At 43.5% G+C, this 27372-nt stretch overlaps 1 protein-coding gene across 6 annotated transcripts in view; it reads left to right on the top strand.

The window, feature by feature from the left end:
• The window catches only part of HHAT (hedgehog acyltransferase), a 306739-nt gene that overhangs the window by 7474 nt on the left and 271893 nt on the right, over positions 1 to 27372 (top strand). For all 6 annotated transcript variants that reach the window (XR_007148118.1, XM_047840389.1, XM_047840391.1 and 3 more), the window contains exons 2-3: positions 8465 to 8598; positions 21955 to 22022. Coding sequence is in view for 5 of the 6 variants with exons in the window: in XM_047840389.1 (XP_047696345.1) it covers positions 8508 to 8598; positions 21955 to 22022 (159 nt within the window). In the remaining variant the exon portion in view is untranslated. The remainder of the gene's footprint in view (positions 1 to 8464; positions 8599 to 21954; positions 22023 to 27372) is intronic.

The following is a 27372-nucleotide window of genomic DNA, read 5'->3' as shown; positions in this document are numbered from 1 at the left end:
TGTTATGTTTCCTATTGTTTCTGTAACAAACTACTACAAATTTAGTGGCTTAAAACAACCCAAGGTTATTACCTTGCAATTCTGAAGGTCAGAAGTCCAAAATGGCTGGGCAGGGCTGCTGTTCCTTCTGGAGGCTCAAGGGGAGACTTTGCTTTGCTTTGCTTGTGGTCCCTTACTCTGACCCTCCCAGAAGGACACTTGTGACTGCATTGGGTCTTTGTGGATAATCAGGGATAATGTCCTCATCTTTAACTTAATGATGGCTGCAAAATACCTTTGATCTGTAAGGAAGTATATTTACAGGTTCCAGGGATTAGCACATGGGCATTTCTGGGAGAGCCCTATTTGGGGGAATCTCACAGATGGGATTTTATATTTTGTCTTCATAAATAGCACACTCCCTGAATCTCAGGAGCTCACTGATACGTGTTGAATGAAGAAATGCATCTAAGACTTCATTATTTGAAGTGTGGTTTCTGGAAGAATAGAAGTGATGGTCTTGCCCTACTCTGTGCCACGTCTGGAGTTTTAAGTTCAGGTCTAGGTACCCATACTATAAAGAGACAATTGACTGAATAGTAAAGGGTCTAGGAACCAAGTCACTGAAGAAATGATTGAAGGAATCATGGACGTGTGCCCTGGAAGACGGTTTGGGATGGAGTGTGTGTCATTAATTGTCTTTAAATATTCAAAGGAGTATTATTGGAGAGAAGAATTAAGCCTTTTTAGTATAAGAACAATAACATTAAAAACAAAAAGAATAGCATTTTAGAACTTACTACGCCCAAGGCACTGTTTATCTCTTTGTAAATTCATTTAATCCTCACAGCATCCCTTGAGGGGTGCTGTTATCCCTGTTTATAGAGCAGGAAATTGAGGCACAGAGAGGTTAGCAACTTGTTCTAGGGCATACAGCTGGAAAGTAACAAAGCTGGGATTTGGACTTTGGCATTCTGACTCCAGAGCCATCTCTAAATCCTCTTGTGACCCTGCCTCCATGCCTTTGGTTCCAGAAGGTACAATCAGACTAAGTGGCAGAAGGTTTTTTAAAAATAGAGGGGATGGTTTTTGACAGTTTGAGGAAACAGCAGGATAATAATCAGGACCTCTTAGAAAACGTTTCCCTGCCTCGTGATGTTATGGGAAATAGGTAGGTTATAGTAAAAGGAATTCCCAAACTGGCTAGAGATGAGACCAGATGGCCGTAGGGGCCCTACTGATTTTGAAATTCTGATCTGGGGAACATATATTTTTTTTCATTTTATATACAAATAACAACTTTTGTGGCATGTACTAAAGCTCCCTTGTGAACTGTAGTTTTCCCATTAACTTTCTGGAATTGATGTATTAATAACTCTGACATACTGGAATGGTAGGCTGTGTCCCTGTCCCCTCTGAAGTTGTCATTGCTGTGCTCTCAAAATTAGATGGAATCGCTCTTCTCTTCCTGCTTGGGTCCGGACTGGTCTTTTGACCAAGAAAAGGCTTTGTGAATTCTGGAGTCTGCACCTTAAGAGACCTTGCCCCACTTGCCTTTGATCTTTTGAACCCCTGAAGCCACCATGCTGTGAAGGGTCAGGCCTACTGAGTGCCCACGTGGAGAGGCACTGCCCGTAGCTGACAGCGGGCACCTGACGCTAGACACGGGTGAGGTCATCTTGGCCCCTCCAGTCCCTGTTGAGCTGTGTGGTGACTTAGTCACGTGAGTGATGCCTGGTAAGATCAGCAGAATGGCTTGGATCGCCGTCCCAAAGAATCATGACGAAAATGGATCTTTGTCGTTTTAAGCCGCTACGTGGTGTTTATTGTGCAGTGATACAAAACCGATACATGAGGTTTTGGTGCATACTTGGAACTAGTGTGTGTATTTAAAAATACTCTGTGATTAGACATTCTGCCCAGTCCAGCAGACCTCCTCCAACACACCTAATCATCCCCCTGTGTTAGTGAAGGTTTTTTTTGGGTTTGGAGAAGTGTTTTTTTTTCGTTAGTGTTGCACGAGTGAAAGGTTAAGACTCTTTGGAAGACTCTTATGTAGGGTTTGGGGAAAACTGATGTGAGAAGACACGGTGTGTCTGGATTTGGTTTCCTGGTGAGAGCCCTGTAATTTATGTTCTGCAAAATAACTTTCTGTTTCATCAAATGGGATCCTAGAAAAGAGCAAGTCTCATAACAGTTAGTCCCACTGTGTTAGAATATTGCCCTACTATTTCATTTTCTTCAAAGCCATCGTCATTTCAGTGTGCACATGCTCTTTTTACTTTTACTACTTTGTGACTTCTAGAGTGCTAAATTCGTTCCTAAATTTAGAATGATTTCAATTTTACTCGGCCCTTATCTCTGTGTAACTGCTGACTCCCCCTTCTTATATCTGAGTAAATTGGTTTGGTTTAGTTTGTCTTCTTCAGTCAATCTTTTAAGGAATGTACGAGCTAGATGGTTCGGGTGTATTTTGATTACATCTAGTTGATTTACAAATTTTCTTTTCTTCCTAAAGGGAGTATCTAATTACATATAACTTTAAAATTTTCTTTTGCTTGTGTGTAGCTTGTATTACCTTCTAGCTTTCCTGACAGATTGGTTTCATCATAGACCTTGAAAAAAAAAATGAATCTGGTGCACTCTGTAAGAGTAGGAAGGTGGCTGAGGGAAGGCTCTGGGGTTGGACTTGGTGGGTATGAAGCTAAGCTCTGCTGCTTATTAGCTGTGTGATCTGGGGCAAGTTTCTTGACCTTTCTGGGCTTTGGTTTAGTTTGCTTGTGTTAAATGAGGGTACCAGAAGTAGCAACCTCAAAAAGATGTTGTGACGATTGGCTAATCCTTGTAAAGTTCTTTCTTAGCATAGATAACCTGTAACTGGCACTTATTATAGTACAGCTGTTACCGAACTATAAGAAAAGCCATTAGAGGAAGATTTCAGTTTTAGGACATGGAGCAACAGTTAGTTGGTAGAAGTGATCGTGGTGACTCTGGCATCTAAGGATTGTTAGCTCAGTGCTAAGAGTGCTGTGTTAAAGTCCTCTGGTGCATGTGGATATGTGGTTATAGCTCATTCAGTGCTAGGTATCAAGACTGAGGAGCAGGAAACGTTTGAAATGGAAGTGGTTGTCGAATCCATTTGTTGCATGCATCAAAAATAAAGATACCATATTTGAAGTGGTATTGGAAATCGCTGGGGCAAAGCATCTTACACAAGTTATGTTTATGCACAGTTTGGGGTTTGGCATAGTGAGCTATGCTTCTCTGCCAAGATTAAGGAATAGGATTTCTGCCTGTAAAAGCGGAGCTGGGAAGTTTTTTGTTCCTCACTGGCTGTTCTGTGTGCTTGGGCAGATCGCTGCCTCCTCCCTACCCCCCCCCCCCCCCGCCCCCCAAGCAGGATTCTGATTCCTGAAAAAGAGCTAACAGTTAGCCCTCCTGGTGAGGATTAGAGTAGATGGTATCTTTGAAAGCAGGTGGAGTGTTAAATTACAAAGTAAATGCAAATGTGAGTTACTTCGGTATAGAAAAAACTGTTAGCTGAGGAATTCTTGCCTTTTTACAGCGAAGATTTTATTCTGTGGGTCTCTTGAGTTCTACAGTCCCCAGATAAATACTTCTTTCGAATGCCCAGCCTCAGGGGCTCTTGCACCCCAACATGTAGGTAAAGTTCCTTGTTACTCCAGTCTAACTTCTTTCCCTTTGATCCCAGAGAAACCTGCTGCGATTTCCTTCCAACACCTAATGTTAAATGTCCTTTTTACCTCTTTGTCTTCGTTTACCTCAGATATCTTCCTATCATCAATAATACTTAGCTCTGAGATGCTCTGGTCTTCCAGCTTGGAGTTGCTGTTCTGTGTTCATAGTTTTCCTCTTCTTTAATCCTCCTGCCTCCTGGACTAATTTCAAGCCAGGTACGACTTAATTTTCCTTTGTGTTGCTTGGTTCTAGCACTTGCTCTGTACTTCCTCCCCAATCGCTGCCCTCTCTACCTCTACACTACCACAGTGTCAAAGGACTTCTTCCTGAAGCTTCACTCAAATAGTTCGATTGGTTTCAAGCCTGAGGTTTCTTCAGCAAATCAAATCCAAATTTGTAATCCTGTATGTTTAAGGCCCTCTGCCACATGGCTCTTGCTTTCCCTTCACCTCCACTAGCTACATTTTTGCTTCTTTTTTTTTTTTTTTAAATTTTTTTGACGTTTATTTATTTTTGAGACAGGGAGAGACAGCATGAACGGGGGAGGGTCAGAGAGAGGGAGACACAGAATCTGAAACAGGCTCCAGGCTCTGAGCTGTCAGCACAGAGCCCGACGCGGGGCTCGAACTCACGGACCTTGAGATCATGACCTGAGCCGAAGTCGGATGCTTAACCGACTGAGCCACCCAGGCGCCCCTACATTTTTGCTTCTTCATAGTCCTGACCAATATTCCCGTTAAGGTGGGAGTTTCTCAGACACTTCCCTTTCCTGTCATACATCTTTGCATCCCTCCTTAGCTCTCATGTATGAATGGTACAGCCTCGTGTATGTAGATTGATCAGGTAGACATTTACTAAACACAGGCTGTACTGCTATAGATTGGCTTTTCCTGCAGAAGTAATTTACAAATGGTGATTAGTTTCTAGGCGGTCTCACAGATGCCCACTTAGCTGCTAATGCTGCTGCAGGACTGGATCCATGCGTCAAGGACAGCAAAGTGTTACCTACACGTTTGAGGAAGGACCTCTTTGATTTCATTGTGATAGCCCATCCCTAAAGAACATGCTTATTTAGACAATGAGAAATAGAAACTTGAGAATTTTCTGAGAGTGTTTTTGGGCACCTTTATGGGTTTGCGCATTTTAAAAAAGTTCTAGTTATATTCTCCAATGTCCAACTTGCCTTTTCTTTGATGCTGTTGGGTCATTAAATGCTTTAAAATGTATCTACTCTGATTTCATTTCTGAGGGCACAGCTGAAATGAATATGGAAGAACACACTGGGGAGAAGAATTTTTTTTTCAATGTTTGTTTATTTTGAGAGAGGGGGGAGAGAAAGAGAGAGAGCGAGAGCTGGGGAGGGGCAGAGAGAGAGAGGGGGAGAGAGAATCCCAGGCAGGCTCCACGCTGCCAGTGCAGAGCCTGATGCAGGGCTCGATCTCACGAAATGTGAGATCATGACCTGAGCTGAAATCAAGAGTCAGACACTTAACAACTGACTGGGCCACCCAGGTGCCCCAGGAATTTTCTTGAGATGGGTGGGCAAGAGTTAAAAAGAGTGGTGTTGGGAGGAGAGGACTGTTAAGGACACTTGAGTGCCTGTGTGGTAGAGTTTTGAGGTGGCGTTCCTGGAACTGTGAGGGATGAAATAAGACAGGAGGGAGTATGCATGTAATTCCTTTGGGGATTAGCAAAGTAGTGGTGAGGAAGATGTGTTGGGCAGAAAGCTGTCCAGGTGGCCTCCAAGGACCGTGTGTTTGCTGTCTGGTGGCCTGGGGTTGGGCTGGGGTGTGGACAAGGTGTGAGACCTTAGCAAGAACTCTGGGGATGCCGTTCAGCAGCAGAGGGCATGGCCACGCCCCACGGAGGGTCAGTGATATTTCATCAGCTCAGGAAGAAAAACCAGGCTCTGGCGAGGTAGGCTTCTGAGGAATTAAATTCACTAACTGGTCCCATTGGACGGAGCATAGCTAATATGTATTGGGTACTAATTCTGTGCCAGGCCTTGGAGAAGCATTTTACATTGAATTCATTCAACAGCCCCATGAGGAAACATAATCTAAGAGGTTGTGACCCACTCAAGTTCCTCAGCCAACAAATGGCAGAGCCGGGACTCCCCCCTAGGTCTGCTTGGTGCAGAATTTCCCAGCATGCTGGCAGATGGAGGCTATTTGGTCCAGTCCCCAAATTTTAGATGTGAAGATACAGCCCTGCTGCTTTGTTGCTCATGACTGTGTATCTTTGTGTGGGTCTGCAAGATATACACAGTACAGCGAAGAGCACCAAAAACGGAAGTGTTTCTAGTTCCCCAAAAGTTAACTTGTTAATGCAGAGGAATTGTCCTAGAAGACAGTGTCCCTGAAAAGCTGCTAAACAGCAGGGCTTCTAGAATTTTCATTTAATCTCTAAGATTATTTATGTTCACATTTCAGTAGCATTTTTAGGAGTTCAGCCCTTGCTAGTCACATATTTGTAAAAAAAAATTTTAATGTTTGTTTATTTTTGAAAGGCAGAGAGGCACAGCACAAATGGGGGAGGAGCAGAGGGAGAGGGAGACACAGAGTCCTAAGCAGGCTCCCGGCTCTGAGTTTTTAGCACAGAGTCCGATGCAGGGCTCGAACCCACAAATCGCATGATCATGACCTGAGCTGAAGTCGGACGGACACTTAACTGACTGAGCCACCCAGGCGCCCCAACTAATCACATATTCTTAATGAGGTGAGGAGACCATCCAATATAATACTAACATCCTTTGAAAGGAGACTCCTAAAACCCAGAGGTTAAAGTTAACTTCCCACTAAAGTGGAGATTACCATATTCCCACAAAGTTCCAGAAAGAAATTCTAAAGTTTTCTAGGAGATGCCAGGTATTTAAAAATGAAGTGTGAGTAGAATTGTTTAAAGCCAGAAGTGGTTCTGAAAAATAGCAGGGGGACCTGAGGAGGTGTTGTTGTTGCTGAGTGTTTGGGCTTGAAAGCACGAGTGCCTACTTCTGGATGGATGCCTTCAGTTGCAGGAGACCAAACTGCTTGAGCAACGTGTAGGTCATTACCAAGGGGCACTCTGGTTGGAGGACCACTGACTTCTGGCCTTCTATTTTATGAAAGCCGAAGTGTGTATCTTTTTCTGCTGTGTCAGCCTGGAGAAAGGAGTTTGGGCATGGCGGATTTTGAGCCAGGCTGTAGGGACAAGTAACTTTGTGAACGGGCATTAATGGGGCTAGCCGTGGCTGAGGGGAGGCATGGGGGGCCCAGTGGTCTGACGACCTGGCTCAGTTATTTCTGACTGTGGGGCCTTATCCTGTTTCACATTTGTCATCTGTGAATTGCCTGTCTCTCTTGCTCCACCTTCTTCACTAGGGTATTGTGAAAATAAAATGGGATAATGTATGAATTTTGATTTTGGCATTACTGTCCCATATGAGGAAGTATTTTCTTGGGGCTTAAAATTTTGCTCCTGTTTTAGTTTGGCATCCATAGTGAGACATATTTGAGAGGCTTCAGGAAAACAATGTGAGCCATTTAACTGGCTTTTTGTTGCTTGGGAGCTGATGATTTCATTTGAAGAATTTTAGGACTTCCTATCACCTGCTGTAATAATACTTAGAATATAGACATGGCTGCCACAAGAGAGAGATCAAGAATAGCAGAGGCTTAAACAACCTGGAAGTGCATTTCTCTTTCATTTAATAGTATAGGTATGAATGGTCCAGGGAAGTTTTGGGGGTGAGGTGGTACACGGAGTCAGGGACTGAGGCTTCTCGATCTTATTTTTCCACATGGCTTTCACCTCTTGTCCCCATGTGGCTGTTCCAGCTTTTCCCAGCAGGAAGGGGATGATCATTGCCTTCTACACAGGACTATACACGAATTTTTGAGCAGAAGAGAGAGAGACCAAGTATGAGCAGGGAAAGGACAGAGAGAGAGGGAGACACAGAATCCGAAACAGGCTCCAGGCTCTGAGCTGTCAGCACAGAGCCCGATGTGGGGCTCGAACTCACGGACCATGAAATCATGACCTGAGCTAAAGTTGGATGCTTAACCAACTGAGCCACCCAGGACTATTCAAATGCCCACACATGGCTACACTATATAGTTGAGCTTAGCATCCATGCGTTCAATTAAAAGTTCCATTACTGTATAGGAAGGGAGACTAAATATTGTGGGGTGGGCTGCTAGCAGTGTCTGCCATAGCTGATGGGAGTCACATTATTCACCTCCCTTAAGTTTATACAAGATGGAAGACAGTAATTTTCATTCATCCATTCATATAAACAACTTCAGATGACATCTGAAGGGGAGAATGAGGAGGTTAAAGCTGTTGGCTTAGAAGAGTTTTAGAGATCTGTACTTTTCTTCTATTCAGGATTTGAAGCCATTTATTATTCATGGAGGACTATTCCCCTGTTGCTACATTCCACAGCCCATGTTGGTTACTGGGGACTCGGCGAATCATGGTCCCTGCTCTCCAAGCGCTTACCCCATAGGGGGAGACAGGCATGTCAGGCATTGAACACACAACTGTCTGGGGTGCAGAGGCAGATGGGGTGCTGTGGGAGCTCATAGGGAAGACCTGCCCAACCCGGGGCAGGCAGGGCGTGTGCGTGTATGTGTGCATGTTGGATGCAAGATGCAGACAGTCACTGGCAGAAGGAAGTGTGACTGGGGTTCTATCTGTATCATCTTAAATAGTGATGGATCCTTAGGAGAGCAAGTGAACTGATAAGATTCTGTTCCTTAGTGTCATGTCTGTGGCTTAATGTTTTTATTTCTGTTTCTCTTCCTAGAAACTCTCAGTGTGTCTGCCAAGACCCTTTGTCACGAGGAGCAATGCTGCCCCGATGGGAACTGTCTTTTTACCTATTTGCTTCACTAGGCTTCCACTTATATTCTTTCTATGAAGTTTACAAAGTCTCAAGAGGTAAGACCCCAGCTTTCCTGAACTTCTCTCAAGAAAGGAAGGAGGAAGGAAGTACTCAGAGGTAGAAGAGTCAGAAAAATTGTCTAATGGGCTTGGGATAACTTGGACCCTGCTTTACTTTCCCTTGTCTGGGACACTTTGAGTCCATGACCTGAATCAATGCAGTTTTTCACCCTCATCCTGGAACTTTGAGGGGATCCGGTGGCTGGTCTTCTGTAATAGGAAGGTTTGATTCAATGGCTACTGAAGGCTGTGGAGGTGATCTGCAGTAACCTCTTATGTTTCTCTTCCACCCTCATTGCTTCTGAGATATGTGGAGGCAGCTCAAGGTATTGGAGGCCCAGACTCCTTTCATCCTTTCGTTCTGCTGTGTTTAGTGATTTTCATATGCTTGTTGAAGAAGAATCATCACTAAATCTGCATTTCAGCCCATAGGAAGGGGTATGGAAACCCTCCTGTTGGGCAAGTTACCCTTGTCACTTCTGCTTACCCCTAGTTGACCAGCACCAGGTTTTATGGCCACAGCTGAGAAACTGGGAAACATTGTCTTTAGCTTGGTGGCCATGTGCCACTAAAACTTCCCATACTGTGGAAGAATGGGAGACAGAAATGTGGAGGGACCAAGATGGCCTCTTGCGTGGTCAGGGACGGTTTCCTAGTTGATGATAATTACTGGGCTTTGTCATAAGGCAGAACAGGAGCCAGGAAGGTAGAGAAGGCATCAGAGGATCTGTGGACAGAGATGGGTTTGCAAGCAAATGGACAAGCCTTTGGGGTATGAGGAAGCATAGCATGGTCTGGCAACTACAAACCCCTTGGGAGGACTGGAGTGTAGAGAGTGAGGGGACAGTGGCTAGAGTTGAGCCTAGATCAAAAAGCAGGGAGAGCCTGTGAAGGACATTGCATATTGATCTGAGGAGTTTGGACTTTATCTTGAAGACAGGAGAGTATGCTGAAAAGTCCACTTAAAATTGCAAAGTTGAGAGTGCTCTGCCCTGAACACCTACCTCCTTCTATATTACTCGGGCTGATTTGGATGTACATCACCAGGATTGACTTTTCTCCCATGCTACATATGTCCCACTCAGAGTCAGGAACTTGGTGGCAGAGACGGATCATCTAAAGTAGATGAGGACTATGGTTTTCTCAAGTCTGGCCAAGTATTTGCATTCCCCTACTGGAGCCTTTGAGCTCCCAGGGCCCATGTAGGAGGAGCTAACCTACTCTATGTCAGGCACTGTATTAGATACTTCACGTATTGTATCTTGTCTCATTTAATCTTTAGAACAGCCCTATGGTATGGTATATTTATTACTTTGAAGACACGTTTGGCAGCGGAAACACAGCCTCCAACATCATCGTTACAAGCCTCGTATTGTGTCTAGATAGCGTCAGAGAGCTGGCTCCTTCTACCATGTCCCTCTGCCATCTTCATCATGAGGCTTCACCTTATGAGGCAGTCTTTCCCATAAATTGATGTCCGTATTCCAGATTTTGGCCATTCTAGTAAGTGTGTAAGTGGTATCTCATTGTTTTAATTTGCATTTCCCTGATGTAATGTGGAGAATCTTTTCATATGCTTATTGCCACAAGACTGTATATATGTATATACATATACACATACAAACATATATATATATATATATATATATATATATATATATATATAGTCTTATTTGGTGAGGTGTTCAGGTCTTTGCCCATTTTTTAATTGGGTTGTTTCTTTTTGAGTTTTAATAGCTCTTTGTGTATTTTGGATAACATGTCTTTTGCAAATATTTTCTTCCGGTCTGTGGCTTGTCATCTTACTCTCTTGATGGTGTCTTTTACAGAGCAGTTACTTTACATTTTGGTTAAGTCCAGTTTACCAATTGTTTCTTTCATGCATTGTGTCTTTGGTATCTAAAAAGTAATTCCCATAGCCAAGGTTATCTAGATTTTCTCCTACCTTATCTTCTAAGGATTCAGTAGTGTTTATATTCAGATCTATAATATCCATTTGCTATTATTTTTTGTGAAGAGTGTAAAGTCTGCATCTAGATTCAGTTGTTTTGCATGTGGACATTTAGTTCCAGCATTTGTTGAAAGAATATCTCTTCTCTGTTGTATTACCTTTGCTCCTTGTCAAAGGTCAGTTGACTGTATCTATGTGGGTCTTTTTCTGGGCTTTCTATTCTGTTCCATTCACCTATTTGTCTGTTCTTTCATCAACACCACGGTCTCTTGAGTCATAAGGCTTTATAATAAGTCTTGAATTTGGGGGGCACCTGCTGGCTCAGTCTGACTTTGGCTCAGGTCATGATCTCACAGTCTGTGAGTTCGAGCCCTGTGTCGGGCTCTGTGCTGACAGCTCAGAGCCTGGAGCCTGCTTCAAAGTCTGTGTCTCCCTCTCTCTCTGCGCCTCCCCCACTTGTGCTCTGTCTCTCTCTCTCTCTCTCATAAATAAATAAATATTGAGAAAAAATTAGACTAAGTATTCTTTAAAAAAAATAATAAGTCTTGAATTTGGGTGATATTAGTCCTCTCACTTTGTTCTTGTCCTTCAATATTGTGTTGGCTATTCTGGATCTTTTGCCTCTCCATACAAACTTTAGAATCATGTTGTCATTATCCACAAGAGAGCTTCCTGGGATTTTGGTTTGGATTGCATGGACTCTATAGATGAAGTTGAGTAAGACTGACCTCTTAACAATATCCATGAACATGGAATATCTCTCAATTTGTCTTTTTCGTTTTTTTATTTCTTTCATCAGAGTTTTCTAGTTCTCCTAACATATAACTTGTATGTATTTTATTAGATTTATACCTAGATATTTCACTTTTTTGGTGTGCTAGTGTAAATGGTATTGTTCTCAGTTTTAAATTTCACTTGTTTGTTTCTCATACGTAGGAAAGCAACTGACTTTTGCGTATTTATTTTGTATCCTGCAACCTTGCTATAATTGCTTATTAGTTCCAGGAGTTTTTTTTTGTAGATTCTTTGGATTTTCTACATAGATATTTATATTATCTGCATACAAAGACAGTTTTATTTCTTCCTTTCCATGTTGTATACCTTATTTCATTTTCTTAGTGCACTAGCTAGGACTCCCATTATGATATTAAAAAGGAATGGTGAGAGAGGACACTTTTACCTTTTTTCTGATCTTAGTGAGAAAGCTTTCTGACCGTTAAGTATGATGTTTACTGTATGTTTTTTGTAGATGTTCTTTATCCAGTTGAGGAAGTTCCCTTCTATCTCTAGTTTGCTGAGAGTTTTTAATCATAAATGAGTGTTGGATTTTGTCAAATGCTTTTTGTGCATATATTGATACGATCATGTGGTTTTTCTTTTTTGTCTTATTGATGTTATGGATTACACTAATTCATTTTTGTGGTCTGTGAGACTTTGTTTTTAGCAAACCTCTCCTGGACTCAGCAGGGCAGGTCTGCTCTGTGTTAGCTGGGGCTGCAGGCATCTGGTGGCTCACTCACATGGCTGGCCAAGACCTCAGTGGGGGGCTGTCAGCTAGCATGCAGAGGTTCTGTCTGCATGGCTCTCCACATGGCTTACATTTCTCCTAACAGTGCAGCTGGGTTCAAGAGGGAATACTGCAAGTGCACAAAAGCAGAAGCCACAGATCTCTTGAAGCTCAGCCTGGGAAGTTGTACAGCTCACCTCTACCTCATTTATTGGTCAAAGCAAACCACAGCACCAGTCCAGATTCAGGGGGAGGAAAGACTATACCTCCATATGGCTGGAGCAGCACGCCTGTGCATGGAATGTATGGCGGTCATCTTTGGAGTCTCTTTACCACAATGTTTGTTGTACTTCTTTACCTAGATGAGGATGCAGAGGCTGAAAAATATAATTTATCCAAGGTAACATGTCTAGTAAGTTCCAGTGGAACTGCATTTAAACTCCAATGTGTCCAACTCTAGCCCCAATATTTTATCCTATTCTGCCTCTCCTATTTATTGATAATTTAATTCCTAAAGCACCTTGCTTTAAAAGAGGAAGCTCTTCTATCTATTCTATTAAATTTTAAAATTGTATCCCACTGGAATAAAATTTTCCCTTTCTGTGTCATGGGAGCTGCTGGGATCGGGGTGGAGGGAATCCTTCTGTGGATAGCACAAAGCTTTTCTACACCTCAGCTGACCCAGAGGTGGTCATGCTGTTTGACTTACTGTTTGTCTTACTGTCTAATTTGGGGAAAAGTGCTGTTTACCCACACGGTAGAAGTAGGTCACTGGGAAAACTGTCTTCTGTAAACTTTTTTGGGACATTTGTGTCTGGAGCAAATACAGTGCCTAAAACATATTACAGGCTCAAAACTTACCCGTTAAGTGAAATGCCACCAGTGGGCATCTGCACGGCTGCTTTCTCTGGGCATGGAGCAGGCATCCTGTTCACTGTGCTCTTGTCTGTGGAAGCACGGTTGCCAGGCCATTAGGGACAGCAGACTGATTTTAATGGCCTTAGTCAAATGGAATCTTTTGGTAAATTCACAGCAGGGACTGAACAGAGCACCCCTTCTTCCTCCCGACTCTCCCAGGCGTAGAGCATCTCCAAGTCATCTGGAAATACGTGGGGTGGGGTGGTGGTGATCTGCTATGCTTGGTGACCTCTCCCCTGGCGCTTGACAGCGTTGTGGCTAATCCAGACCTACTGCGTTAAGTTTATGCCCTTGTGGTTCAGTAGATGTAGAACACTTTTATGTCTCTCTGCATACACTTAACCTGAAGAAAGAGGAGATTATGCCATGTGGTAGCTCTGTTAATGCTTACACCTAAAAGAGGGCCGTATATTGTTGTTTTCATGTCAGTCTGGTGTAATTCTTGACATGAGAACAGTTGAATTATCTGTGAAAACCTGAATGCTGTGAGGTCACCTGGGAAAACATCTGGGAAGGGAAGTCTTAGACTCCTGTCTCAATTTATTTATTGGTTTATGTTCAAATTTATTTCTTCTTGTACCTATTTTAACATTTTGTAGCTTTCTGAGGATCTATACGTTTATGTGGGTTTTCAGTTTGGTTAGTGTATTGTTCGTAATACTCGTATTTAAAAATATTTTGTTTCTGTGGTTTGCTTTTCTCTCTTATTGTGTATTTTGTTTTACATCTTCTCCTTCACTGTCTCCCTAACTTCCTCCCTTGTTTGTCTTTTCATCCCTCCTTCCCTCCCTTCCTTCTAGTTTTTTGCTTTGATCAACTGTGCCAGAGAGCTTATGAATCTTTTCAGTTTGTGGTTTTGTTAGATTTTCTCAGTTGTTTCCTTTTTTTTTTTCCCTTGGTTCATTGATTTCTTTTTTAGTTTTTAATTTTTTTAAATGTTTATTTTTGAGAGAGAGCGAGGGAGCAGGGGAGGGGCCGAGAGAGAGGGAGACACAGAATCCAAAGCAGGCTCCAGGCTCTGAACTGTCAGCACAGAGCCCGATGTGGAGCTCGAACCCACGAACTGTGAGATCATGACCTGAGCTGAAGTTGGATGCTTAACTGACTGAGCCTCCCAGGCGCCCCAGTTCATTGATTTCTGCTTTTATTTCCTTCCTTATTGTTTCTTTGGGTTTGCTCTCTTCCATTATGTTCTAACTGTATGAGTTGAATGGTTATTTTATAAGGAATCTCTTTGTATTGTTGTATTGTACCTGATAGCTTTTCTCAGAAGCATTTCTGGAAGAAGGATTTCCAGAGGAGTCATTGAGTCAAACTGCATGAATATTTTTAAGGTTTTAGACAGATTTCCCCTTCTCCAAGAAGGTTGTGCCAGTAATATTTCTTTTGGAGAACATCTCTCTTCTTGTATTTCAGCAACTTGAGCTTTCTTCTTTAACCCATCTCCTATGTATCTGGTATATCATATGAAGTGAAAAAATTAAAATTTTCCCAAATAGATAACCAAACACAATTAACTCTTTCTATATTGAATTATGATGCAGTCTTGATCATTGTTTAATATTTTTTTCTTTAAATGTTTATTTTTGAGAGAGCAAGCACGCGCTGGCTGTGAGCGAGCTAGGGAGGGGCAGAGAGAGGGAGACACGGAATCCCAAGCAGGCTCCATGCTGTCAGCACAGAGCCCAGTGTGGGTCTTGACCTCACAAACCGTGAGATCATGACCTGGGCCTAAATCAGGAATCAGGCACTTAACCGACTGAGCCACCCAGGCGGCCCAATCATTGCTAAATTCTTACATATACCCCAGATTGTTTGAAGGGTGGGCATGTCTTCTCTGTTTCATTGATTTCTCAATCAGTTCACACATCATTAACTGCATGGTTTTAATTAAAAATGCTTTATAAAATATTTGAGTATCTGATAAAGTTACTATTCATCCTTCTTCATTTCCACACTTAGCTATTCTTACTGGTTTATTCTTCTTGTATACATATTTGAAACTGTTCTAAAAAAAAAATCTCAACAGGATTTTCATTAGAATTACAGTAAGCCTAGAAATTAATTTGTAAATAATTAACATTCTTATAATACTGTACTTTTTCACCCAGGGATATGGTATTTTTTCTTTGTGCATTCAAGGTCTATTGTTTCCCTCAATAAAGTTTCCTGGCCTTCTTCATAATAGGCCCTGCAAAAATTTCTATTCAGTCTTTCTTTCTTTTTTTTCCTTTTATGATTGGGAAATTTTCCTATTGTATTTCCTGTAACTTGTAGCTAATTATTTCTGGTCTAAAGGTATTTATTTTGATTTGTGTATGTTATATTCCAACAGTTTATTGAATTCTCTTAATGTTCCATTAACTTATCTTTGATTTTTCCTGATTTTTGTGTTTAGACAATATCATCCACAGCTGATACTAATGGTTTTGTTTCTTCTGTTATTGTTTAGCTGGGCCTTTTAGAACAATGTAGTAGTTGAGAAAGAATGCTATTTTTAATTCTAACTTAAAAAAAAATTAAGTTTATTTATTTATTTTTAACGTTTATTTATTTTTGAGACAGAGACAGAGCATGAACGGGGGAGGGTCAGAGAGAGGGAGACACAGAATCTGAAATAGACTCCAGGCTCTGAGCTGTCAGCACAGAGCCCGACACGGGGCTCGAACTCACGGACCGCGAAATCATGACCTGAGCCATAGTTGGCCGATTAACTGACTGAGCCACCCAGGTGCCCCTAAGTTTATTTATTTTTGACAGAGACAAAGTATGAGCATGAGCTGTGGAGGGGCAGAGAGAGAGAACGAGAGGGAGACACAGAATCCGAAGCAGGCTCCAGGCTCCAAGCTGTCAGCACAGAGCCTGATGCGGGGCTCGAACTCGTGAACTGTGAGATCATGACCTGGGCTGAAGTCAGACGCTTAACTGACTGAGCCACCCAGGTGACCCAGTTTTTAATTCTAACTTTAATGGAAATCCCTCTATAGTTTTTACCATTACTGAAAAATTGAGTAAGTTTTGCTTTTTTTTTTAAATCATGCTAATGAATCTAGTTAGCCCCCTTTACTAAATTATTAAAATTAGCAATAAATGTTGAATTCATTTTTAAAGCAACTATACAGATGATTGCATAGTTTTCCCTTTTCAAGCTGTTGACATGATATTTTAAAGTAATAAATTTTGCAGTCTAGTTTATATGGATTCCTACATCAAACCTACTTTGACCGTGGTATTTTCAAATACATGCCTTGTTTCCACGTTTTTTTCTTTTTGTTAATTTCTAAGTGAGATTCGTTGGCCTGTAGTTTTATTTTCCACTTAATCAGATTTCAGTATTAGCATTCTGTTAACTTTATAATAGGAATGGAGAAACTTTTCATTTTCTGTCATGTTATGGAACTGTTTAAATAGTGTGTGAAATGTCAGCATCAAAGTTTGATATTCTTCACTTGTAAGTTTGTCTGGGCATGGGGTCTCTGGAAATAGATAGATTCACTGAAAACTTCAGTACCTTTCAGTTATTTCAGGTTATATTTAGGTTTTCTGAAGTCAGTTCGAGTAATTTATACTCTTCTTTTCTCTCTGATTTTATTTTTAAGTAATCTCTATACCCAACATGGGGCTCAAACTCACATGCCTGAGATCAAGAGTCATGTTCTTGGCCTACTGAGCCAGCAAGGCGCCCTATATTTTTCCATTTCATTGAAATTTTCAAATGTATTAACATCCAGTTGTAGGTCATATAATGTTTTTGTTTTTAAGTTTAAAAAAAAATTTTTATTAAAAAGAAAATTTTTTTTTAACATTTACTTATTATTGAGAGGCAGAGGGAGACAGAGCATGAGCAGGGGAGGGGCAGAGAGAGGGGGAGACACAGAATCCGAAGCAGGCTCCAGGCTCCAAGCTGTCAGCACAGAGCCCGATGTGGGGCTGGAAACCACAAACTGTGAGATCATGACCTGAGCCGAAGGTGGATGCTTAACCGAGTGAGCCACCCAGACGCCCCTTAAATTTTTTTTTAATGTTTATTTTTGAGGGGCGCCTGGGTGGCTCAGTCGGCTAAGTATCCGACTTCAGCTCAGGTCACGATCTCACAGTTCGTGGGTTCGAGCCCCGCATTGGGCTCTGTGCTGACCGCTCAGAGCCTGGAGCCTGTTTCGGATTCTGTGTCTCCCTCTCTCTCTGACCCTCCCCCGTTCATGCTCTATCTCTCTCTGTCTCAAAAATAAATAAACGTTAAAAAAAAAATAATAATGTTTATTTTTGAGAGAGAGAGAGAGTGCAAGCAGGGGAGGGGCAGAGAGAGAGAGAGAAGGAATCAGAAGCAGGGTCCAGGCTCCGAGCTGTCAGCACAGAGCCCGATGTGGGGCTTGAACTCCCGAACCATGAGATCATGACCTGAGCCAAAGTTGGACACTTAACCAACTGAGCCACCCAGGTGCCCCATGTCATACAATGTTTTGAAACCTACATGTCTCATTTTTTTTTTTTCCTGCTTTAGGGAATTTACAAAGGTTTTGTCTATTCAGCGTATTTGTTTGCTTTCTCAAAACACAATCTCTTGGGTTTATTTATAAATTCTACCACTTTTTTCCTGTGACGATTATTCTGTAATGAACAGTAGGCTACCCTAGATCCTTTTGGCTTTACAGAGCCCAGGCTTAGCTGTTATGCTGTGCTCTCTGCCTGAAAAGTTGGATATTAGGATTAGTTGGATATTAAACAGAATGGTGTTTTCCATAAATTGGCATTTCCATTTCACAGACATTTTATTTTTGTTTTTAAAAATCTTCAGTGAGCTGAGGTTAATGTTTCTCTAAATAAACTCTGTGGCACCAGGAAGCCCTGATACTTAAGCAAACATGCAACAAATGATTTGAGTTGCCATGTCCAATTTCTTTGTTTATATACTAGTTGTTCTTAAAGTGGGATACAACTGTAGTTGAGCATTTTCACCTTCTACCTGTTGTTTATTCCTAAACTCACCTGTGCTTATCACTTACCCCTAGTCTTTGTTTATGAGGAAAGGATATAGCAGCACGTTTAGAGATTCTTTGTCACGTTCGTACAGCACACTAACTTCTCATGAGGGATAGGCTTTGTCATCAGGAGAAAAGTTATCCTCCCTCCTTTTGTGACTAGAGGAATTTGGTTGCAAGACGAACCGGCAACTCTGGAGGGCCCAGTTCTGGGAGGGGAAATGGGGGGGCTACCACTGGTCCTGTTTTCCAACAGGTGGCCTTGCCCTTATAACTGTGGAAGGGGCCACTGGGGACCCTTTAGTCAACACGTCTTTTGTGAAAGGACCCAAATGCATAGCCCCTGTGGGAGCCAAGAAGTGGACAGCCTGTCTTCGTGGCTAGCATCAGTAGTGTGGTGTCACAGCTCAGGCTCCTAGTGATCTGTTTGGCAATGCTTCATGTTAGAGTTGACCCTCTTTCCCCTGTCACCTGTGGCCAAGGTCATAGGAAACATTTGAGTTCCGGCTTTCCTACTCAGAATCTAAGCTTCCTGGCCTATCCTCTCAGGCTTGTCTGGCCTTCTCCTCCATTGTGGACCCTGGCCCTCAAAGGAGGGGAGTGTCGGCTTCTAGAGAGGCTACTTTCTGAACACCTGCAGTAAACTTCTTACGGTGACTTGAGACAGGGCCTGGGCTGGAGGGCATTTGAAGGCAACCCTCAGTGTTGGACTCCACAGCTCCTCACTCGTCCAGCCGGGGCTCCCTGTTGTGTCAACACAAGAGAAATGCAGGAGCTTATGGCTTCCTCTTTGCTGGAGTGTTCCATCTCAGTCCCGGGCTGCTTCCTCCTTTCTCGGAGCCCTAAGGATTTCCATGCAAATCACGCCCCTGGTGGCCTGGCTTCTTTCAGGTGAGTAGCAGATGAGCAGCCCTATTAGATTTGAAGGCTGTTTGTGTTATATATTGCTTTGCATCCTATTTACATATTTGATTTGCTTTTGCTTGGGCTATTTCCAAATCAAATTTTCATTCCCTTAGTGAGAATTGGGAGAAGGGAGGAGAGGGCCTCCCATTTCTCAGGAGTTGTCCTGGAAAAACCAGCACTTTGTCATCCTTCTCTATATTTCATGTGAATGTTTGAGAGGTGCTTACCATTAAATTCTCTTATCTTGAGAAGCCCATCTTTTCTGCTCCCTTTCTCCACTCATTTACTTACTGCCACAGTCTGCTGTACCCAGCGGCTTCCTAGAGAAATAAAGAATCAGTAGGAACTGATTGGAATTTTTCAAATGCATAGAAACAGCAGGACATGTTAAGCCATGATTGGGTGTGCTGGTCCCTGGCAGTGGCTGGTGTCAGACGAGGGTGTGTGTGTGTGTGTGTGTGTGTGTGTGTGTGTGTGTGTGTGTTTCCCCCTCTTCCTGATTATTGCCCTCTAATTACCCCCACCCTACCCCAGAAATGGTTTCCTATCATAATGTTGAGGGTGAAAAGGGTAGGTTAGTTAGTGCTTTTAAGTAAATGGTTTACCACCACAGCTCATTGGCATCGATTAAAATGCAAATCCTCTCACTCAGTAGGTAGAATGGGGCTTTGATGTATCCTTTTGTTGGGTGGTGGTTGGAGTGGGGAGAATCCACAGCTGATTTAGTAATGAGGGCTCATCAGCAGAAATTGCTTCATTTCTATGCTCTCAGGCAGTTTTGTGGAGCGCGGAATTTTGGGAAATAGAACCAGGGCACCTCGAAGAAAGAGTTGGCTCTGCCCGACAGTCAGGCCTGTGTGGTGTGGAGAGAAATGCTCAGGCAGGGAAGGCTTCTCTCCATTTGCAGGGTCCTTTTGCTTGAGTGTGTGTGAGGTATGATGAAATCTCTTGCCTCTAGTATAGGAATATGGGATCCCTACCTGGAGGGTCTCGTTGGAGAGGTTCTGAGGGCTGAAGCTCTTCAGGAAGGATTTCCTGCTACACGTTTTTAGCGGCCATTCTCTTCTCTCAACCAAGTTACATAGCAGCACATTGTCAACTAACTTAAGACGGTTTGGAGGCAGTGATTTCCAAAGGGGTTGCGAATGTATTTGTGTGTCTGTGTGTGTGTGTAGAAATCAGATGAGGGTGAATTGTAGAAATTCTCTAAACCTGAGAGAGGATTTTTGGTGGAGAGCTGTGCTGTCCAATACTGTAGCCATTAGCCATACAAGCACTCAAAATGTGACCGTTTCCAATTGAGATGTGCTGTAAGGATAACATGTATATTGGACTTTGAAGAATTAGTAAGAACAAGGAATGTAAAATGACTCATCCGTAATTGTTTAATACTGACTCCATGTTGAGATAAATAAAATATGCTAAAATTAATTTCATCTTTTTATATTTTGTATGACGGTGTCTCCTATAGTATTTCAGTTGGTCTGTAGGAATTCTTCTATCTGTGTAGGATTCCTTTTTCCCACTAGAGGGAGCTCTGTTCCAGTTTCAAGAAGTCTGATGCTTTAGCCTGTAAAATTTCACTGCTTCTGCGTTGTACTCTTAAAAAAGAAGAAAAAAAAAAGCAGGTTTCTGCTTTGTTTCAATTCTGCACAATTCTGATGTTTCTGGAGGTTGCTCTTTGTATGTTAGTGAAGCAAGAACAGAAGAGGCCAGAGGCCTAGAGGTTTTCCACCCTTTTTATGTTAATGAATTTTAGGAGGTTCCTGTTACTTTTATTTCTTTGTTGGATTGCATAATGTTCTGTTTGTTTGTGGGCTCTTCCCTGGGACGTGAGTCTGTGCACAGTTCACACACACACACACACACACACACACACACACAACGTGATGTGTGTACAGCAGTAACAGAAAGGACCAGAGCCCTGCTGCAATCCCACATCTCCCCAGCACTTCTTGGACCACTCGGGATACAGTGTGAATGTGTCCTCGAGTTGTGCCCTGGGGCACCCTGGGCCAGTGCTTACCACCCCTCCTTTTTCTGTTGTTCCTAGAGGCAGTATTGCCTGTGGTTGGAGGCTCGGGCTGCTGTTTGCCTCTAGTGTGTGTGAATCTGCCTCTGGATCCTACTGTGAAACCAGCATCATTTCGTGATTGTTTTTTAATGACTGCACACTCACTTGGTTTTCCTGTAATCTTTCTGGGTAGTTCCTTTTTGGTTCTTCTGTGGCTTTTGTAGGGTGTTGGTCTGATGAGCATTGGTTTTCCCTGGTCTATGCACTCTGTGCCTTTTGGGGGCAATCTCAGCCATTCTGGTGGCTTCATCACCCTTATGCTGAGGACTCCTCAGTCTTCATCTCCAACTTAGGGTACTCGTGAGCTCCATTCATACCCATCGGGCTACCTACTGGACGTCATACAGACACCTTAACATTCCTCACTTCCTTACATGGTATTCATCAGCACTGTTGTAATTTATAATTATTGGTTCGTCTCTCTTCCCTGGGATACCATGAGCCCCAGGAGGGCAAAGGCCATGCCAGTCTTGTTTTGCTTCATTCCTGATATATATTAAATGTGGGCCTGGTTATTGTACACCGTTAAGAAGTATTTGAATGAATATTTTGTTATACTTTTTGTTTTAAACCAACTGTATGCTTATACTTACTACCATTATATGATTCCATTTTATAATCTTGTTAGCATTATGTCCATATCATGGAGCTGTGATCATCATTTTGTGGTGTGATCTGTTTAAGATAATTTTTCACCAGCTATACAAGTGAGGCATTTTTGCTAATTCCTCCCTTGGTTCCTGGTGCTGGAAGCTTTCTCTCTTGATCACTCTCCATTTGTGACCTTTATTACAAGTTGAAGGGGACATTTCTGTCAGCCCCACTACGTACGTAGTTCCAGGAACTTAGGTCATAGAAGGCTGGCACGGAAGGTCAAGGTGTGTGACCCGTTTCCATGCCTGTAGCTGAGACCACCGGCAGCTTTTCCAGGATAGCACACTTTCTCTTCATGCGTCTCCTATTAAACCAACCCAGTTTGATTTAGATCTGTGACTAATGAAACACTTTTTCTTGTCAGAACATGAAGAGGAACTGGACCGACAGTTTGACCTGGAGGCCGGCACTTTATTTGGAGGATTTAAGAAGGTACTTAGTGGGTAAATGATAAAGCTTCTCAATTTTCAAACCTCGTTTCAGTATTTTGCATCACTTTTGTATTTGGCCAGTGATGAGCTGTGTCTTTGTCTTTCTGAGAGCTTTGATAGATTTTTTAAATGATATAAAGACATTGCTTTTTTATTTTTATTTTTTTGCCGTGGGTGGTGTGCCAGATGTATTTGAAGTTCCCTCAGTGTTTGTGGGCTGGCTTGGGATATAAAAGGATGCATTCCAAGTTCTGAACACCCGACTTACAAATTGAACTTTTGGAAGACAATTCGTTTCCAAACTGGGCACTGCCTGTGCTGATAGTTTTCTACTGTGAGAGTTGCAGGTCTTGCTTAGAATTGTAGCAATTTATTCAATTTCCATTATGATTTTCTAGGGTAATCTGTCCCTTCTTTCCAGTTCTGGCTTTGTATGGAGCCACTCTACTAGATGGAAGGCCTATGTTTTTCTGGGACTGGGAAGAATGTCCTGCCTCGCGTGGGGCGCCATTCCTGGCTTTTTGTTCTACTCACCAGAAGTTCCCATGAAAAGTTGGATGTAAATTGAGTTTTCATTCACTGCATCCATTTGTAAATGTTTCTGATTTAAATAAGCCATTTTAGGGACCCCTGAGTGGCTCAGTCCCCTAAGGGTCGGGCTCTTGATTTTAGCTCAGGTCAAGATCTGACAGTTGTGAGATAGAACCCCATGTTGGGCTCCACGTGGAGCCAGCTTAAGATTCTCTATTTCCCTCTGCACATGCTCACTCATGTTCTGTTTCTCTCTCTGTCTCTCAAAGAAAAAAAAAAGCCCTTTTAGGATATTAGTAAGACTGTAAAGTGGATGGTGTCATGCTCACTTCAGAGATGAAGAAATCTGGGAAACTTCTGCCATGGTGGAATTTGAGATGTAGCAGGAGGTAGCCCTTGTGAGCTTTAAGATCCACTCTTCAGAAATATTCCCCTATTGGATCTTTTACAACAACAAAAAAATGGTGATCTCTCTTTTTTTATTTTTCGTCCCTTCCCTCTTAGAGTTACAATTCAGGAGTTTCAGACAATACCGAATTGTTTGCCAGGGGCAAAAATAAACAAACCCATTGTAGACTAAGAGACTTTCAGCTCTTGAGAAGAGAAGTGATTGGGAGGCAGTGTGCGCAGCTGAACTGAGAGTCAGGCCCCAGCATGTTCTGGAGCTACCGCAGATTTCATTGTCAAGAGGCAGGCTCAGTCCTGCTGTGTGTGCCACTTCCAGACAAAGGGGCTTTGTCTTTGCTGACTTCCCAGCTCCTGTTGCCACTCCTTCAAGTCCAGCTGCTTGACTCCCTGCCAAGGCCACGGAGTCTGGGGGAGATGACCTTTGCTAAGGATTCTCCATGACAGACCACTCCCCCGCCCCCACCACCCATAACAGGGCTGGGGGAGGCGTGGGTGTCAACTTGCAGCACAACCCTGCCTTCCTGGAAAAGTGCACAAGGCACAGATGCATGCCCTTGGAGCTCCAAGGACTCCGTCTTTTTCCACTCTGAAAAATCTGTCCATCCCTCTGTTTATCTGACCGCCCATCCATTTATCTGGTGCTATTGAGCACTTCTTGTTGTCCTCATCTTTCTATGTCTCATCCCTTGCAAATGGGTTGGGTAGTTTGGAGTCTTAGAATTTAGAGGGAAGACAGAGTTCTGGTGGATAGTCAACGGATGAGGGAAATTGACACTATGTTCTTGGTGAAGATCATAAAACAGACCCAGAGGCCAAATGTAGCATTAGGGAGTGCACGGATATCTGCTGAAAGTCTTATCTCAGCTAATAGGCCAGATAGATTCTGGACACTTCTTGCTGAACATTTCCTTTTGTTGAGGTTACAGGAGGTGGTAAGCAAATGCTACCCTGCTCCAAATTCTAATCAAAAGAAGCTATTTGGTGAGTGTAGGAATTGTGAACTTTAGACAAAAGCTTTAATGTTCTCTGACCAACCCATCCCTTAAATGTTAGGGTTGCTAAACTCAGTGCTACTGACATTTTAGACCACATAATTCTTTGTTGTGGGGGAGCTGTTCTGTACATTGCAGGGTGTTTCGCAGCCTCCCTGGACTGTACCAGCAACCACTGACCCAAGTCATGACCGTCAAAAATGTCTCCAGGCATTTACCAGAGTAACCGGTCTGCCGCAATAGTTTGGAGCTCTCCCTGCACTGCCTTTGTCATTTCTGATTTGCCCTTTCTTTTGGTCATCCGGTTTCCTCTTCTGGATTGTGTCTCTCCCTTTCCCGGTCTGGTCCTTACTCCCTCTTCATATCCAAGCCCAGTTGTCTCCCTGTCACAGAAGCGTTGCCTGGACCTCTAAGTTGGGGCTTTCGTGCTCATCATTCCTGACACTTCACTGCCTCTCTCTTTATCTCCTTCCACACGTACTACTTTTAATGAGTGTGGTTCTGTGCCCATGTCTGAACTGAGTGTTGGGGACACAGTAGTGAACCAGACAGACAAGGCTCCTGTCCCGTTGTCTCTTGGTGGGGACAGATGGACGGTAGGTAAATGGACAATTGTAACAGCCACAGATTGAGCTAAATGATATGAAGCAAATAGATGCGGTGATGTGATAGAATGCTTTGGATTGTATCTTGTGCCCTATAATGATGAATGTATTTGGACAGTTGTATCTTATATTATCCATCCTTCTCTAGACTGTGAGTCCCACAAGGTCAGGGCTGGGATTTAATCATTCTTGCCTCTTCAGTGCCTAGAATAGAAGAGGTGAGTGTTTTGTTGAATTTAACTGTGCCAGGTTGTGACACTGGAGTTAAATGCATCAGAACTAACTGCATCTGGATAGACATGTAGGTAAATGCTAAGTGCGCCCGTGTTTATAGTCAGGGTAGGGGGAGACCACTGCGGCCCAGGTGTTCAGAAACTGCTTTGGGGAGGAGGAAGTTCCCGCACTGCTGAGCTCCACAGAATGGTAGGATTTGGGACGGTCCTCAGTAGGGAGATGTTGTTCCAGAGGGGATCGCCATGACTAGAGAAGGGAAAGAGGCACTGGGGAGATGCTGACTCAAGATGGAGCCTCCTTGGATAGTGAAGGGGGTCTGGGCTGGACCATGGTCCTCCAGTTTTTGCTGATTAACAGTTTTGAGGATTATAGCCCAATCAGGAATGCCTTTGGGCCTGGTGTAAAGTCAATCGCACTTGCTGAGACACCAGATGTGGTGGGAGAGCTTGTGTGGGTGCAGCCGTCGATGACTGCTCACGACCCATATGCTGAGACATTTGCATTCTTTGCAATATCTGCGCTCTGGGCCTAGAAGCGCCCTTCCCTGCACGCTCCAGTGCTTCTTGGAGCAGTTGTGTGCTGGGAGCCCACGGGTGGCCAGGGATGGGTCCCGCCTGGTACCTTTCCAGTTCTGGCCGTTCTCTGTCTTGGTGTTTGATGGTCCCCTTGTCTTTGTCTTCGTGCTGGTTTTCTTGCTGGTGGTCCCAAGAGATAAAGGAAACTTTTTCATGCCCATGTTCCTTGCCTGATATAGGAAACTTGCTTCTGGACAGGGTCTGAATCAAACTGATAACAAGCGAAACTCTATGTCAGGTTATACTGTCATGACTTTTTCCCCTTTTATCATTTCTGGTTCTGGTAGCATAATGGAAAGAGTGCAGGTTTGGAGTTGGTCGGACTTGAGTTCACAATGCAGTTTACAGCATTTTGGAAAATGCTTTACCTCCTCTGAGCCTTAATTTTATTACATGGGAAGGGGAGGTTGTGGGGAAAGAGATGCTGGACAGAAAAGGCCCAGCATGTGTGTGCCTGGTGCAGAACGTATGCCCAGTACGTGTTGTTGTGCTTGCTATTTTTTACCTTCCGTGGAAAACATCCTTGTTTCAGAGTTGAGATTTGCTGATTCCCCTTCTCTGGCAAGCAGGTAATGTTCTGCAGAGAAGCGTTTAAATCCAGAAGCAGACTGTTGCCGGAGAGAGCACTCAAAAGCCTAATGTAACACGAAAGATTTTACATGTAATTGATTCCTCCTTCTTTCCTGAAGACACTCCTTCCTGTGGCAGGTTCTGAAATTGGGGTATCCTTGTAGGTAAGGAGTTCTTTCAGAAGAAGAGGCAAAGAGGGATTTTCGGTGCCTGTCAGAGCGTTAGGAAGAAAAGACACGATCAGAGAAGGGAAGCTTGTTCAGTTAAGTCTTGGTGAGGAGAAAAGAGGTACTATTCTAAAGTACAGACAGTTTTTAGCTACTGAAGTTTTTGCCTGTACAGATTTTCAGGTTCAGCTTAATTTTTAATTCCTCTGTATTTCAATACTTAAAAACACAACAAGCTCTGTTTTGATTCACTCAACAGATATTCCTTGCGAGTCTACTGTGTAAGAGGTTTGCAGGGGATGTGCTGTGTGGGGGGAGGCCAGGACATTCCGGGCTCAGTGTGTCTCCTGACTGGGCTCTGGGTTTGGGGGAAAGGTGACGATGGGTGGCGAGGTGCGTGGTGCGACCCTCCGTGGGGCGTGCGGAAGCAGAAGGTGCATATGACCTGGACTCATGGCAGTTCCAGCGGGGGTGCTGGGAGCCAGTGGGGAAGGTGGGTGAAGGGCGTAGTGTGCATTTGGACCTGGATGAGAGAGCGAGAATCATTCAGCTTGGCTGGGAGGCTGGGTGTGGGGAGGAGGCGTAAGATACAGGCTGACCACGAAGGCCCCTGGGCGCCATGTGTGGAGTCCGGACTTTATTCAGAAGGCAGTGGACAGTCACTGAAGGGATTCGGGTCTTCTGTGGCCTCTTCCAGGAACCTTGTGATTTTCCTGCTTTGCCCACCCTGCACCTTTACCTTACCTCCCCTCAGCCCCCGAGATTTGTGCATCTCTGGAATTAATGTCCAGGATGGGTTATCTCCTAATGTTACTCAGAACCCATTCGTGGCCCCCCATTTCTGATGTGTGAAGTACAGACTCCGTAGATGACATTCAGGCCTAATTGTCCACTGACCCTACCTGGTTACGGCACCTCGGATCCTCGTGGTCACCCTTTGCTGCTACGTAACAGGATTGTCTGCCATTCCCTGCAGATGCCTTGATGTTTCCTACACATGACGCTTCCTGCGGGCTGGTGTGCACCTCCCCTCTGCTGGAGGAACAGCCCAGAGGGGACCGTCCCCGACTCCTCTCCCCTTGCTCCCGCCTCCGGTTGGCATTTCATTCTCTCTTCTGTGAGTTCCATTCCCAGGACTCCTTCCTGAACCGTTGTTATCTAACCCTCATCTGTTGTAGATGTGAGAGGATCTTTCGTCTCCACCTCTCCCTGCCTGAGAGTCCACTAGTGTTTGTTGGATTACGGTGAACCCGCCTGTCTTGTTGGGGG

Source organism: Prionailurus viverrinus, chromosome F1 (assembly GCF_022837055.1).
Source record: "Prionailurus viverrinus isolate Anna chromosome F1, UM_Priviv_1.0, whole genome shotgun sequence".
Classification (NCBI taxonomy): domain Eukaryota; kingdom Metazoa; phylum Chordata; class Mammalia; order Carnivora; family Felidae; genus Prionailurus; species Prionailurus viverrinus.
Note: the sequence above shows the minus strand (reverse complement) of the source record. Positions and strands in the feature narration are given on the sequence as shown.